The sequence below is a fragment of the Python bivittatus genome, unplaced genomic scaffold, assembly GCF_059951505.1.
Source record: "Python bivittatus isolate LINGU-HERP-01145 unplaced genomic scaffold, Pbiv_v1 ctg000370_np1212, whole genome shotgun sequence".
Taxonomy (NCBI): domain Eukaryota; kingdom Metazoa; phylum Chordata; class Lepidosauria; order Squamata; family Pythonidae; genus Python; species Python bivittatus.
The window spans coordinates 165,251-180,358 of record NW_028277062.1 but is presented as its reverse complement, the minus strand read 5'-3'; the positions used below and the strand labels follow the sequence as shown (position 1 = coordinate 180,358).

The 15,108-nt window shown below is 38.4% G+C and overlaps 1 protein-coding gene across 1 annotated transcript; it reads left to right on the top strand.

The window, feature by feature from the left end:
* Positions 1-1,163: 1,163 nt before the first annotated feature.
* LOC103067056 (vomeronasal type-2 receptor 26-like) lies at positions 1,164-10,483 on the top strand. Its single transcript, XM_088141982.1, has 2 exons — positions 1,164-1,389; positions 9,579-10,483. The coding sequence occupies exons 1-2, from the start codon at positions 1,164-1,166 to the stop codon at positions 10,481-10,483; spliced, it is 1,131 nt and encodes a 376-aa protein (XP_087998108.1).
* Positions 10,484-15,108: the final 4,625 nt, after the last annotated feature.

Sequence of the window (15,108 nt, the reverse complement as noted above, 5' to 3'; positions counted from 1 at the left end):
GACTTGATTCCTTGAGCCATGCATCTCTTCTTGTTTAATTTTGAACATAATACAGTAATTTTAAAAAAAGCATCTGATAGCCTCCAGATGTTTTGAGATTGCCAGCATGACCAAAGGAATTCTGGGAGTTGCAATCCGAACCCTTAAAAAAGACACCAGGTTGGAGAAAGCAAAAGGTAAAGTTTCCCTTGAATCAATCATGTAGCTAACTTGGCATCTTTATGGAAGTAGTTCGCCATTGCCTTAATCTAGGATAGCCTTTGGCTTCCCAGTCTAGTCTACAGCTCTGAGATTTCTTGATGGAAATCTATTTTAGCATAAAATCATGAAATCAAAACATTCTAAATCCCCCTTGGGACAGCTGAGATCTGAAATAGATCTCAGTAGAAGATCTACTGAGATCTTAAGTAGAAGAAACTCTGAACAGTATTGCCAATCTAAGATAGATTAGTTTGTTTGACTTTGTCCCAGATGTTCACTAAAAGCATCAGCAGAGGTGATATCTATCTATCTATCTATCTATCTATCTATCTATCTATCTATCTATCTATCTATCTATCTATCTATCTCCATCCATCCATCCATCCATCCATCCATCCATCCATCCATCCATTCATCATCTATCTCTATCTCCATCCATCATCTATCTATCTATCTATCTATCTATCTATCTATCTATCTATCTATCTATCTATCTATCTATCTATCTATCATCAGTCATATGAGGATTGCAAGAATGGCAAATCAATATAATGAAGATTATATGTGGAGAAGAGAGAACAAGTGGCAAGATTTAGCAGGAACAAATAATGCATTATAAGAATAAACTCAAATAATTCAATCAGGCTTCAACTGGACCTTACATTAGTGATGATGATGATGATGATGATGATGATGATGATGATGATAATCCGCCTGCACTTTAGCTCTACAATTTAATTGCACATCATATTTTCCTGCAAGTTAGTCCAGTTGTAGACCTCTGTTTCATGATGCAACAAATGTTCCTCATCAGTTTTTATATCTGGTGCCTATCATAATTTGCAAGGTTCATATTGCTTGCCCCAGTCTCTCTCCTAGCACCTTTGTCTGTCCTGGATCAGCTTTGTAGCTTCTCCATATCTCACTTATCCCTCAGTTATGTTTTCAGGGCCGTTTTAAAGATGTACCAGCATTCCCTGACTTTGGCATTTGCTGTGAAAGAGATCAACACAAATCCAAAACTCCTGTCTAATATCACACTGGGATTTTTCATCTGCGACAACTATTTTGATGCCCGGCTGACTTACCGTTCCACTTTGGAACTGCTGTTCCGAGCAGATAAATTGATCCCCAACTACAGATGTGATATCAAGGAGAATCTCATTGTGGCTATCATTGGAGGACTTGGTGCTGACATCTCATTGTTCATGTCAAATATAATAACTCTTTATAAAATCCCGCAGGTGAGATATATGTATTGATGTATATGAAAACTGTGGGGAACGGGGAACAATTCTTTTCCAAGTAGGGTTTAGATCCTGTTTCAGTGATGCATAAAAAGGGCCTGATGTAACTGGGGAGTTGGAATTTAGCCATATCTGACGCACAACACTGAAAATAGTCTGTTAAAGTGTCAGGAAAGTGTCAGGAAAAGGGAGCAGAAGGTATAAAATAGGTTTTAAAATTGAGAAGAAGGGAAAATATCTGGGTATCATTATGACCAATATGAATTGTATGTTATTTGAAAATAACTATGTTAAGACATGGAGTGAAATTAAAAAAAAAAGATATGTCAAGATGGGAGACATTACAATTGTCATTGTTGGGGAAAATTTCTGTGATAAAAATGACTGCCTTACCTAGAATGATGTTTTTGTTTTGGACAATACCTAATTGGACAACTGATGTACTGTAGTAGAAGGATATATCTAAATTTGTGTAGCAGGGGAAGAAACCACAAATTAAATATAAGGTGTTACAAGATGCAGAGGAAAGAGGAGGATTGGGTCTACCTGATTTGAAATTGCATTTTTCAGCTTGCTGTTTGGTCTGGATGAAAGAGTAGATCTTGCTGAGAAATAGAAGGCTTTTGGAGTTAGAAGAACATAATCTGAGATTTGGGTGGCATGGATATTTGTGGTATGACAAAACCAAGGTTAAAGTGGATTTTAAAAATCATTATGTTAGACGTGCCTTATTGGGAATATGGAATATATACAGTACAAACTCAGGTTGTGCCTGAAAACACCTTTGTGGCTCTCAGCACAAGAAGCATTTTGTAGATGAGAAATAATAAGTAAACAGAAATGGCTCACTTCCCGTGAATTTTGTCAAGGGGAATGTAAAATAAAATCAAGAGAAGAACTGGTGACAGAGGGATAATTGTCAATGGTTCTCTTATTTGCAATTATTGGAAAGATTTAAAGTAGACAAAAGAAGTTTTGTTTTTGAACATTCTAAGACTGAGTTTGAAATAGAACTGTGTACAAATGTTGAGCATGTAACTGCTAAAATGTGTAAACTTTTATTGACATTTGAAACAGAATTCTATTGGATCTTGTGTCTTCATATTTTCTGTTAATGTCTTTGTCTTTTGTTTATTAATCTTAAAACCAACAAATGCACTAGACTAAAATAGATAGGTTGGGACTGAGAGATAAACAGTTGGAAAAAAAGTCATGGAACTCTGTTTTTGTACATGAGAGCTGCAGGGAGATTATTGTACGCAGAAAGATGGAAAGATTTGGCATTACCTACAATGGAGGAATGGTTGCTGAAAATGATGGAACGTGCTGAGATGGCTAAATTGACTTCTTTGATCGGAGAAAAGACAATACCTACATTTATTACTGACTGGAAATCCCTTATAGACTTTTTGCATGAAACAGAAAAAAATAAACTTACAATTTATGGTTTTGATGATTAGACAGGACAGGTTATAGAAAGAAGAGAGTCATGTTGTAACCTTAGAGTAAGAGGTAAATATATTTTTGTTTGTTTGTTTGTTTATTTTTCAAATTTACTTATGCTGCCCAACTCACTATACAAGTGCCTCTCTAATTGTAATTACAATTGCTGTAAAAAAGATTGGAAGCCACTTCTTTGTATCTTTTTCCTTTCCTTTCTATTTTTCTTTTCCTTTTTTTCTTTTCTTGCACTTTTAGCTCTTTCTTTGGTTTCTTTCTTTTTCTTTTTTTCTCTCCTATGTTTTAGGAGAGAAATAAAAAATACTTTTTATTTTCTTTTTTTTTAAAAAAAAATCTTTAATAAAATAATATCTATCTATCTATCTATCTATCTATCTATCTATCTATCTATCTATCTATCTATCTATCTATCTATCTATCTATCTGAATATGAGAAAAAGGCAGCAGAAGCTGAGAGGTTTAGGTGATAATCCAGTTTCAAGTTCACTGTCAGCCATGGAAGCTCACTGGGAGATTTTGGGTCAATCATTCTCTCTTAGCAAAACCTATGGGGTTAGTTAGAGTGCCACATATATCCTCTTGAATTCCTGAAGAAAAGGTAGGATCTAAATTTAACAAAGAAATAAATAAGGTAGCGTTCAAACTTTTAACAATTATTGCATAGCAATCATAATGGTCAAAGCTTTATTGACAATTGAAAATGGAAGCCCATGCAAGACAAGAGCTTGGAAAAATTGTATGTATCTGCATATTCTTTAAGAAAATATACCTTTCTCAGGTGAGTAGAGACATTCCTCATAACCAACCAACTGCATATTTTATTTTAGCTCGCTTATGGCTCATTTGCCCCAAAGAAGCATGGAACAAAGATGGCTGCTTCCTTTTATTGCATGGCTCCCAATGAAACCTTTCAGATTGTGGGGATTATCTATTTGCTTAAGCATTTTGGATGGAGGTGGGTTGGCCTTTTTCTTATGGACGATGACAGTGGAGACAATTTCATCCAAGTCCTGGACCCACTTCTTTCTAAGAATAGGATCTGCTCTGCTTTTGTGGAGAGAATTCCCAAACAAGCATTTCGGTTTACTCATCAAGTATACTATGATAAAGTGTTTAGGCTAGATATTTATTTGACCGACCCCAAAGTCAGTACACTCATCTTCTATGGGGAAAGCATCACGGCAATGCTTCTGTTTATGTTCATGAAATATATAGACCAAAGCATTGGAAAAGTGTGGATTCTGACCGCTCAGATTGATTTAGCATTAACAAGCCTTCATCAAGCCTCAGACTTGCAAGTGTTCAATGGAGCAATTTCCTTTGCGATTCACTCAAATGAACTGCCAGGATTCTTTGAATTCCTTTGGACCATGAAACCATTCTGGACCCAATCAAATAGTTTGTTGAAAGAGTTCTGGGAGCAAAGCTTTGATTGCTTCTTTTCAAAGAGCAATGGACCAGTGGAAAGTGATGAAGAATGTACTGGGAAGGAAGAGCTAAAATCCCTTCCTGGGCATTTATTTGAAATGACCGGCCACAGCTATAGTATCTACAATGCAGTCTATGCTGTAGCGCATGCTTTTCATGACATGAACTTACTGAGGTCTAAATACAAAGCAGTAGCAGAGAGTACAACTGATGAACTTCAAGATCGAGGCACCTGGAAGGTAATATCTTGTGAATGAAGCACCTTCATTGCCAGGAACAGATTAGTACCAAGTAAAGGAATACTGAGTGTTTTCCTCTTTCTCAAATGAGTGAGGAGGTAGAGGTGTATACAAGACCTGTGGAAAGTGACTTATTCACTTCTGCAAAGAGGCTCATATTGACACGATCCTCTTCATTCAAGTAAGGCAGTGATATGATTCACTATGACTTGGGACTGAGTTACCTAAGGGACTGTCTTCTCCCAGTTGTTTTTACCCATCCAATTTGGCCCAGCAGGCTGAGTAAGTTATGGGTTCTATCAGCCAAGGAATATTGACTGGCGGGGACTAGGAGATGTGCCTTCTCTGCCATAGACCCTGCCCTCTGGAACATTCTCCCTTCAGAGATTGGGATGACCCCGACCCTGTTGGCCTTTCGTAAGGCTGTGAAGACCTGGTTATGTGCCTGGGCCTGGGGCCCTGAGTGAGTTAAGGACCCTGTTTCTTGGCTATATTAACATCTATGGCAATAGTTTTACTTGGCGACCATATATATTTATTTGAATTGTTTTGTTTTATGTTTTTATGATTGTATGCTGCCCAGAGTCACTTGTTGAGATGGGCAGCTACAGAAATCAAATAAATAAATAAGTCAATAAATAAATAAGCCAATAAATAAATAAATAAATAAATAAATAAATAAATACATAAGCCAATAAATAAATACATAAGCCAATAAATAAATAAATAAATAAATAAATAAATAAATAAATAAATAAATAAATGTGACAGAGCAATTCACATTGTCCTGAACTACGGGTCAGTGCTGCAGAAGTCTCTTCTCAGCCCTCTCTAGCAGTGCTGGCTGAAGGTCTTCATTGTTGGGTGGCTTTGACCCAAGTGTGGGATTCACTATCTGTTGAAGCCACTCAGCTTAGAATACTTTCAGAATGTGCCTAATAGTCACTAATCTGGTGCTGATCTTGCTAAAGCTGGGTGGGGTGTGTTGCAAGATGGACTGTACATGGCAGTCTGGAAGATCTTTGGCAGAGGCTGAAGGTAGCATGCCTGAAAACAGTTTTGCAGGAGAAGGTTGAGAGGGACTGTTAAATGGAGTGCACGGGTGCTTCATTTCAACCTTGCAAGATCATTGCTTCCCAAAGCAGCTTCTAAGGGGCATTGTGAACCTTTAAATCAACGTGTCCAGTGCTGGTCACCACAATACAAGAAGGATCCTGAGGCACTGGAAAAAGTGCAAACAAGAGTGACAAAGATGATGAGGGCCTGGAGGCTTAGATCTTATGAAATTAAATGAGCTGGATGCAATTAGCCTAAAGAAGAAAAAGTTAAGGAGAGGCATGATCAGTCTTCCAGTAGTTGAAGGGCTGTCACCCAGAAGAATGTGTGGAATTATTCTCCATAGCACCTGAGGGAACCACAAGAACTTTACCAACTGAGTAATATATACTTCCATAAGTCCCCATTTCTTCGTCTACTTTGAATTTGAAGGCAACTACAATTTCCACTGGCAAAAGATACGTCTCTTATGTTGGGTGAGATGACAAAATAAACAATGAAAATGCTTGCTTCCGAATCTCAGTATAAAGTCTTCAATGGATTGGATTTTGATAGCGTCCAGTTCTGGAAATCATGCTAAGCCATGAGGTGGCTTGTTTTGCTTTTGAACCTAGTTTTTATGACTGCAACGATGTCAGTATGGTAACATGTGCGTCATGATACCATTGATGCACATACAATAACTTGAAGATGTCATGATGGTCATATCACTGTTTGCCCCATTTTTGTCCCTCTTCTGGAAGCCCATAATTGTGACTTATGCAACCTGTCATGGTTTAGTTATAGTGAAACTTAAAATTGACTGACAGAAATCAGTGGGACTTAGTAATGCCCCATTCATTTCCATAGAGATAAATTTGAGGAAGTCTTGATGTAATCCACTGCGTTGTTTCCTCTTATTTGTTCCCTATCCTTTTTTTTTTTAGCTTCACTTGTTTCTTCAAGGCCTTTCATTTAATAATTCACTTGGAGAAACTGTGTCCATCAACAATCATGGGGAACTGCTTTCTGGCTTTGATATTACAAATGTTGTCATTTTTCCAAACAACTCCTACCTTAAAGTGAAAATTGGGAAAATAGATTCCAAAGCATTTGAAGGAAAAGAATTTGTGATTCATGAACATTTAATTGCGTGGCCCAAATATTTTAACCAGGTATGGATTTTGAGGTATTTATTATACTGGATGAAAGATTTGGCGATCAGGGATGTGTTTTACTGTATAGTCTGCTTTCAGATTCTTTAATCAGTTGAAATTAAACACTCTGTATTCAAAGTATGGCTGTTTTTTCCTGCTCTGGGGAAATTATAATGGGCAAAAAATTTCAGGTTTTTGTTTACGGGGCTAGATGTGGAATTTTGCTATTACTCCCAGCCCCAAGAAAACAATGAAATAAAATTCAAGAATAATTAAGTAATAAATATTAAAAAATAATTGAGAAGAAGATAAAAAGTGCTCCCACCCACTTCTGACAGGTCACAAGAAGTTTTAGACAATCAGTGAGCTGACAAATGTTGTATATCCTGGCTTCATTGGGCCTGTCAAAGCAAAGCTTCTGACTTAGTTGTATGAACAATGGTGTAAAATGTGAGTACCTGACTCTTAATGTCATGGATGGGAAAAGAACACCCAAAAGTCCATCAACTAGAAAGAGCAGGAGGAAAATGTTTAATCCCTGGAGCCAACTCCACATTCCTATCTGCATGCTATCATCCATCCATCCATCCATCCATCCATCCATCCATCCATCCATCCATGACTTGATTCCTGTGTTCTCCATCAGGCAGATCTTCTATGTAGCCATGTTTCCTTCTCTTCAATAAACAACTTATTCAGAAGCATTGAAGATTCTGCTGATAAACTGGTTTCTGAATGAAGGATTGAGTTTCTGAAATAATAAAAGATTTACTCCTGTGACTGTCCTGAAGTCCTGTCCTATCCTCACATTTTAGTCTTTTCCCTTCTAGCTCCTACTCTTTGGAATCAATTCCATCTTGAACAACATTTGTAGTCTGATCTTATGAGATTCAGATGCTTCTTTTTTCAGGCTTTTTAGGGTGCTGGGAGAACCATATTTTTGGTTGCTGCATCCGATACCTGTTTAAATTACGATTTAATGCTGGGGTTAGAGAGCTTCTGAAAAATTGATTATTCTAACTCTGTGTATGTCTCTGTATACACAAAGAGGTTGTAAGTCCTTTATTTCAGTCACTTACCAGCTAGTGCACAGAGGCACACTTAAGGTTGTGATTTTTTATTTGTTGTCTGCTTGTACTAAACTAAATATTAAGTCTCACACCATGTTTCTTTTGAACCACTTCTCCTTTTTTTTCAGTTAATCGGGGGGGGGGGGGCATGAAGCTTGGATGTAATGATCTGCAATATTTAAGAAATTATTTGGAGAGATTTCCAGGTGCTGGCCTTCATTTCATGATCCTATGACCCTTGCTACTCTATTTGTGCAGGTAGATCAGAGGATGACTACTTAGTATTACTCAAGTCTTCAGTCCTGAATTCTGTCCCTGTTTACCAATAGGTCTTGCCCATTTCCGTGTGTAATAATCCATGTTATGCTGGCTATCAGAAGAAAAAAAAGGAAGGGCAGAAATTTTGCTGCTATGATTGTGATCCATGTCCTGATGGGAAGATTTCAAACATGTTGGGTAAATTATTCTCTGCTCTCCTCTCCTCTCCTCTCCTCTCCTCTCCTCTCCTCTCCTCTCCTCTCCTCTCCTCTCCTCTCCTCTCCTCTCCTCTCCTCTCCTCTCCTCTCCTCTCCTCTCCTCTCCTCTCCTCTGTGATATATTACATTTTCCCTGCAAAATTGACCAGATAGTTATCATATAAATTATATATGTAGATAATTTGCTTGCTTCATTGATTCCAATACCAATTCTCATACTGGAAGATTTCACAACGTGGTATATATAAAATTGGGTAATACCACAGTGAAAAGCTTTCAAATAATTCCTAAGATGAACAATAAGTACATTAGATAGGCAGACAGACAGATTCCCCTACATATATTGGTGCCCACAGAAGAGTAAAAAACAACAACACAACTTTGACCATGTGATTGAAACCCAACCTCTTATTTTACATGCATGTAATATATGTGACACCTGTTAAAAATGGCCAGGGCTTCAGTCACACAGTTGTGCCCATCATCTTGGCTTTTTGGAAACCCCTGTGGACAACCCTGCTTATATGCATCCATGCCTAAGACCCAGACAAGAAAAGCCGGAAGGGATGGGTCTTCAGGAATCTTTCCAGTTTGGTGCTTCCTGACTGTGATTATCACTAACAGAGAAGATTCCCACTTCAGTAAGTTACTTTTAGATCTCGTTTATTGATCTAATCCAGTGTTTTTCAAACTTGGACACCTTAAGAGGTGTGGACTTCAACTCCCAGAATTGCCCAGCAGAATTCTGGGAGTTGAAGTCCAGACCTCTTAAAGTGACCAAGTTTGAAAAACACCAATCTAATCCAATATAAATAAATTATTGTGATGGACTGGAATGGAGGAAGGGGGGTGAAAATGGTGTTCTTGTCTCCAGAGCAACGCTCTGGAGATAAGCGGAGAAAGCTGGCGCATCCCTAAACATTCCAGAAGATAGTAGAGAGTTGTGCCTGGGAACTACTGGTCAGTCTGAAAAGATTCTGTAAATAAGCGCTAGCTAATAAACCTTGCTGATTGAACCTACACGGTCTCCAGGAGTTCCTTGGGCTAGGCTTGACATCAATCTTTTCAGACTCACCAGTAGTTCCCAGGCACAACTCTCTACTATCTTCCGGAATGTTTAGGGATGCGCCAGCTTTCTCTGCTGATTTCCAGAGCGTTGCTCTGGAGACGAGAGCACCGTTTTCACCCCCCTTCTTCCATTCCATTCCAGTCCATCACAATTATATATTTCATTTATGCTTCATGGCCTCTCTCATATTTCCAGACACGATTGCCTATTCTGAATGTCCAGAAGATCAATATCCAAGTAAGGACAAAGTTGGATGCATCCCCAAAATCATAACTTTTCTAACTTATGAAGAACCTTTAGGGATCAGTTTAGTTGTAATTGCGGTTTTATTCTCAGTCATTACCGTGTTCATACTTGGAATATTTATTATGTATAAAGACACTCCTATTGTTAAAGCTAACAACAAGGACCTCACCTACACTCTCCTCATCTCCCTTCTGCTTTGCTTCCTCTGCTCTTTTCTCTTCCTTGGAAAACCTCTCAAACTAATCTGCTTCCTCCGACAATCTGCATTTGGCATTATCTTCTCTGTGGCTGTTTCTTCTGTGTTGGCCAAAACTATCATGGTCATTGCAGCATTCATGGCCACCAAACCAGGGTCGAGCATGAGAAAATGGTTGGGGAAAAGACTATCTTTCTTAATTGTCCTTTTCTGCTCCCTCATTCAAGCAGGCATTTGTCTGGTATGGATGATAACCTCTCCCCCATTTCCAGAACTTAACATGCAATCAGTGACTGAAGAGATCATAGCAGAATGTAATGAAGGGTCTGTTGCCATGTTTTATCTTGTCTTGGGGTATATGGGGTTTCTGTCCCTTGTCAGCTTCATGGTGGCTTTCCTAGCTAGGAACTTGCCAGACACATTCAATGAAGCCAAGTTTATCACCTTCAGCATGCTGATGTTTTGTAGTGTTTGGTTGTCTTTTGTCCCCACTTATCTGAGCACCAAAGGGAAGTACATGGTGGCTGTGGAGATCTTCTCCATCTTAGCTTCTAGTGCTGGGTTATTGGGTTGTATCTTTTTCCCCAAATGCTACATTATTTTGCTAAGGCCTAATTTCAACAGCAGACAGCAACTTATAAAGAGAACGCATTTATGACTATTCATGCCTATATGTATTTCTGCTGTGGAATGGAATTAGTAATCCTCTTATAAGAATAAAAACAGGGTCTGTTTATTACCTATGCCAACTTTACCAATACTGTATATCCTTGGCATATATAACAGCGTGTGTCAAATTCTTATGAATGGAAATGGAAAATAAAATCTTTCACTGTATAATGAGTGACTCTGCATTTAATAAAGTTTTTTTTTTTTTAGTTTGGATTACTTACATGACCTATTTAATGAACAGAATAATTAGGTCTTCTTCAAAATAGATCTGCTGTTTGGTAACCATTAATAGTGATCTAATATCTGTGTAATATAGTTTGGATCTTATCATCATCAAGAGTAAAGGAAAGAAAAATACTTCGATTCTACTTTGAGTAATTGAGCTAAAAAGATGTCAGAATATCTCAGCAATTAGAAAGGTATCAGATTTGTTCTTCTCCAAGACTAACTTATTCCTATGCCCTCTTAGATTAATTTCCAACTTTCTGAGTTTGAAAAAGATAAATATACTTTATAATCTTTCTTTCTTCTCTTTGACATCTGGAGAAATGAAGTTAAGGCAATGTTTTTATATATATATAATTTTTATTAAAAAAAATAGAAAAACAATACAAATTTTGAAAGAAAAAAGTAAGGAAAGTAAAGAAAAGTAATAAGTGAAAAAAATGCAAAGAAAGAAATACAGAAGAGGAAAGGAAAGGAAAGGAAAGGAAAGGAAAGGAAAGGAAAGGAAAGGAAAGGAAAGGAAAGGAAAGGAAAGGCTTCCAATCTTTACAGTAGTTACAAGTACATTTATATTTTACCCTTTCTAAGGTTACAATGTAATTTCCTTCTTCCATAGTCTGCCCTTTCTAATCATCCAACCCATAAATCACAAGTTCATTCTTTTCTTTCTTCTTTTTTCTCCTAAATCAAATTAAGATTTAATCTCCAAATTCAATTAGATGCTTCCAAGTCAATTCTCCCCCCCCCCCCCAACCTTATGTGGCTCACATATATCTGGTAAGGGTTATGTTCATTTAAAATCAGTTTAAAGATGATAAAAGGCATTACATCTCTTTAATTTAAGATTCTATTCTTTCAGTAGAATATGTATTATTTGTATCTGGCAGTTGGGTCTGATATGGAACATGAATAAGGATATCTTTGTGGCAATCTTTCAGTTAAAGGGAAAAAATGGTGTTTACTAAGTGTTTCCTGGAGACATTTCCTTCCTTCCTTCCTTCCTTCCTTCCTTCCTTCCTTCCTTCCTTCCTTCCTTCCTTCCTTCCTTCCTTCCTTCCCTCCCTCCCTCCCTCCCTCCCTCCCTCCCTCCCTCCTTCCTCCCTCCCTCCCTTCCTCCCTTCCTTCCTTCCTTCCTTCCTTCCTTCCTTCCTTCCCTCCCTCCCTCCCTCCCGCCCTCCCTCCCTCCCTCCCTTCCTTCCTTCCTTCCTTCCTTCCTTCCTTCCTTCCTTCCTTCTTTTTCTTTTTTATCTATCTATCATCTATCTATCTGCTGATGCTATGAGCTTAATCAATCAAATCAAAATAAAACAAGAACAACAAAAATACTTTGGATCACCCCATCCAAGTGAAGTCACTTGGTTGGGATGGTTCATTTGAGAGAACCTCCTGAATAGCCTGACTTTATAATCAAAGATGGTTGGCACTATTTATGTTTGGAAGGAGCTTCCTGCATTAGTGTCCTCCCTAAGTCTTATTAGGACAACTTCTGTGACCAAACAAACTTATCTACTCAGTGTTGTGCTTCTAAGGTGGTTTCAGACCCATAGAAACCTTGATACCCTCCTATTTCCTGCCTCACCTTCTGAACCTTGTTGCCAGTAAGACATGTTTGCTTATCTTGATCTTGAATTGGACTGGGACTACTATTTTGCTTTTCAGTGTCAACTGGGAGTGCAGGATCTGATACTTTTGTCAAAACGATGAAAGTAGTAGGCCATTGCAATGCAAGCTCTGCCTGTTTTGTATTGACGTATGATGTTATGATGTAGGTACAAAATGAACAGAGCTTATGTGATGATGGCACAACAATGTTTTCATCATGTATCCTCACTATGGATGATTTTGAGTGCTTTGATCAGTTTACAATCTCAAGCTTTCCTAGTAGGGCTATACAGTGCTTTGGATTTGGAATGTGTGTTGGCATGCATGGAGGCACTCCTGTAGCACTTCTGGAAATTCCTCAAAGCAGCTGACTCTTTTCCTTGGATCACATGGTGGTAAATGTATCCCCTCATACACATGTGAGCTGTATGCACTACCAAACCTATGAGATGCCCCCCTGAACTGACCCTGAGTAGCAACAGGGAAAAGACTCAGCCAGGAACTGTGGCCCAGAAAACCAAATTGTTTCTATTCATTGACCATATCTCAAAGATAATATAGCTAGCATACTGATCTGGTAGAAGGGAATAAATAATAAGAATAGTTTATCAGAGACATTCTAAGATCATGCTATAATTCACATGGTGTCTGCCTTTTCCTTTGTCTTGTCTTTGAAATGTAGTAGGCCAAAGGGATATTCGCTGTGGTTCTGCTTTTGCTCAGGGCTGCCCAGCAAGTCACCAATGCTTTGCTGGGAGCCCAGTGTACACTGTAGTTATGTGCGTGCTCAATACATTTATGTTGTATTTTCAAAGTGATTTCGTTGCTTTAGTTGATCCAGATTTTGGCCACAGCACGTTTGCTCTCTGCAGCTGCAATGCTATTCCGGGAAAAGATGCATTTGGCTTAAAGAGTTGCCAAGAGACGCAGTGGGGCCACCCACGCCTTCCCCAAAGCTTCTGATTCTCCTGGATCTGAAGAGTTACACAGCCCTAAATGACAAGAGCAGTCAGGGCAAGCCTGTGAACCCCCAGCCTCAGTCTGCACTCCCCCAAGTGATTTACACAGAGATCTCTTTACTGTCTGTATGAGGTACAATGACAATAAAGTTTACAAATACAAATCTGGACACAAGTTGAAATGATGATTTCCCTCCATTGGCCAATATCCTTGTATTAACTTCCCACGAAGGAAAAGGATAATGGAGCATCAGTACCACTTCCAGTCTACAGAGGCTTTTCATCTGGTTTCAGCCCAGGTGACATTCCCTTTGCTCTTGTCAGATTATTGATCCAGAACCAAATTTCTCCAGGAAGTTGTGAGCCAATGTGAAAAACATATTGCTTACCAGTGGTCCCCCTCTGGAACCAGAAATAATTATCTCCATGCAATTATCAGACTCTCATGCCTCCCTGAACCTGTAATTGCTGTCTACCAACTACTAGAAAATCCATAAAAAAACCCCAAGTGTCTGAAATAACTCACTCAAGGGTTTCCATTCAGGGCTGGTGCAGAAAGAAAGCAGGACTCTTATCACTTTGATCCAGGGCACTTTCATTCCCAATCCTTCTACTCCACACTAATGGAACTAATACTGATCATGCAACTGTAGGCGTTCGTAGAAGGACCTCTGACACCTGTTGGTGATGCTGGTCCTGGTTTTATTCCTTTTACCACCTATGGTGTGCAAACTTACTACAGAGAAGTGCTCTAAGAATGATCCTGCTCCTGTTCGACATGAATGGCAGCAACCAGGAGATGTCCTCCTTGGTGGGATGTCATCACAGATAGTTTATATTTTCTATGCACTTTCCTTCAAGGAAAATCCTTTACAAGAGCTGGCATCTGATTATCCCATGTAAGGATTTCATCCCCCCCTTTTTTTTTACTATTAGGACTTTGAAAAGGTGGTGCCCGTATGGTTTGACAAATTCAGTTTTACTGAATCCGAATGGTCTACTGTGAGTGAGAAGATCTTCAGACGAACCCGTTATCTATTTCATGCCTAAAAGTTGTGTTTTGTATCTTATGTTATCTAGATTTGTACCTCATTTATTTTGTAGACACTTATCCTGACCCTGCAATTTCGTTATTTCAACCATTTACCATCGGTTGAGGGAAATATAAGAGTCAGTTTGATGTAGTGGTTAAAGACACTGGATTAAAAACTGAGAGGCTGTGAGTTCTAATCTTGCTTTAGACATGAAGCCAGCTGGGTGGTTTTGAACCAATTCCTCTCTGTCAGTCCTAGGAAGAAGGCAAGGGCAAACCACTTCTGAAAAATGTTGCCAAAAGGACTACACAGGGTGTCCATTTAGTCACCAGGAGTGAAAAATGACTTGAAGGCAGGGAAGGGGGAAAAAAAAAAGATGGAAAGGTAGTGTTGGTTCATAGTCCACCTATGATCCAGTCATTATTGTTTTAAAAGAAAGATATAATCATGACTACTGATTTTAATACAAGTTTTGGAAAGAGACACTGGAAAAGGCAGAAACATTTGAAATGTTTCCAAACCATACTTTCTGCTGAAGAATGTTTTGAAACAGCTTGAAGGTATGTATTATGATATAGAGGTTTTAACAATCAATCTCTATCCTATCTATCTATCTATCTATCTATCTATCTATCTATCTATCTATCTATCTATCTATCTATCTATCTATCTACCTCTATCATCTATCTGCCAAAATTTGAATATTTCTTTCTAAATTCGATGGCATGAGCTTGAGATTTAAAACATTACAATGTTGGAGCAACAAAACCAAATAGAATATCCATGACTGA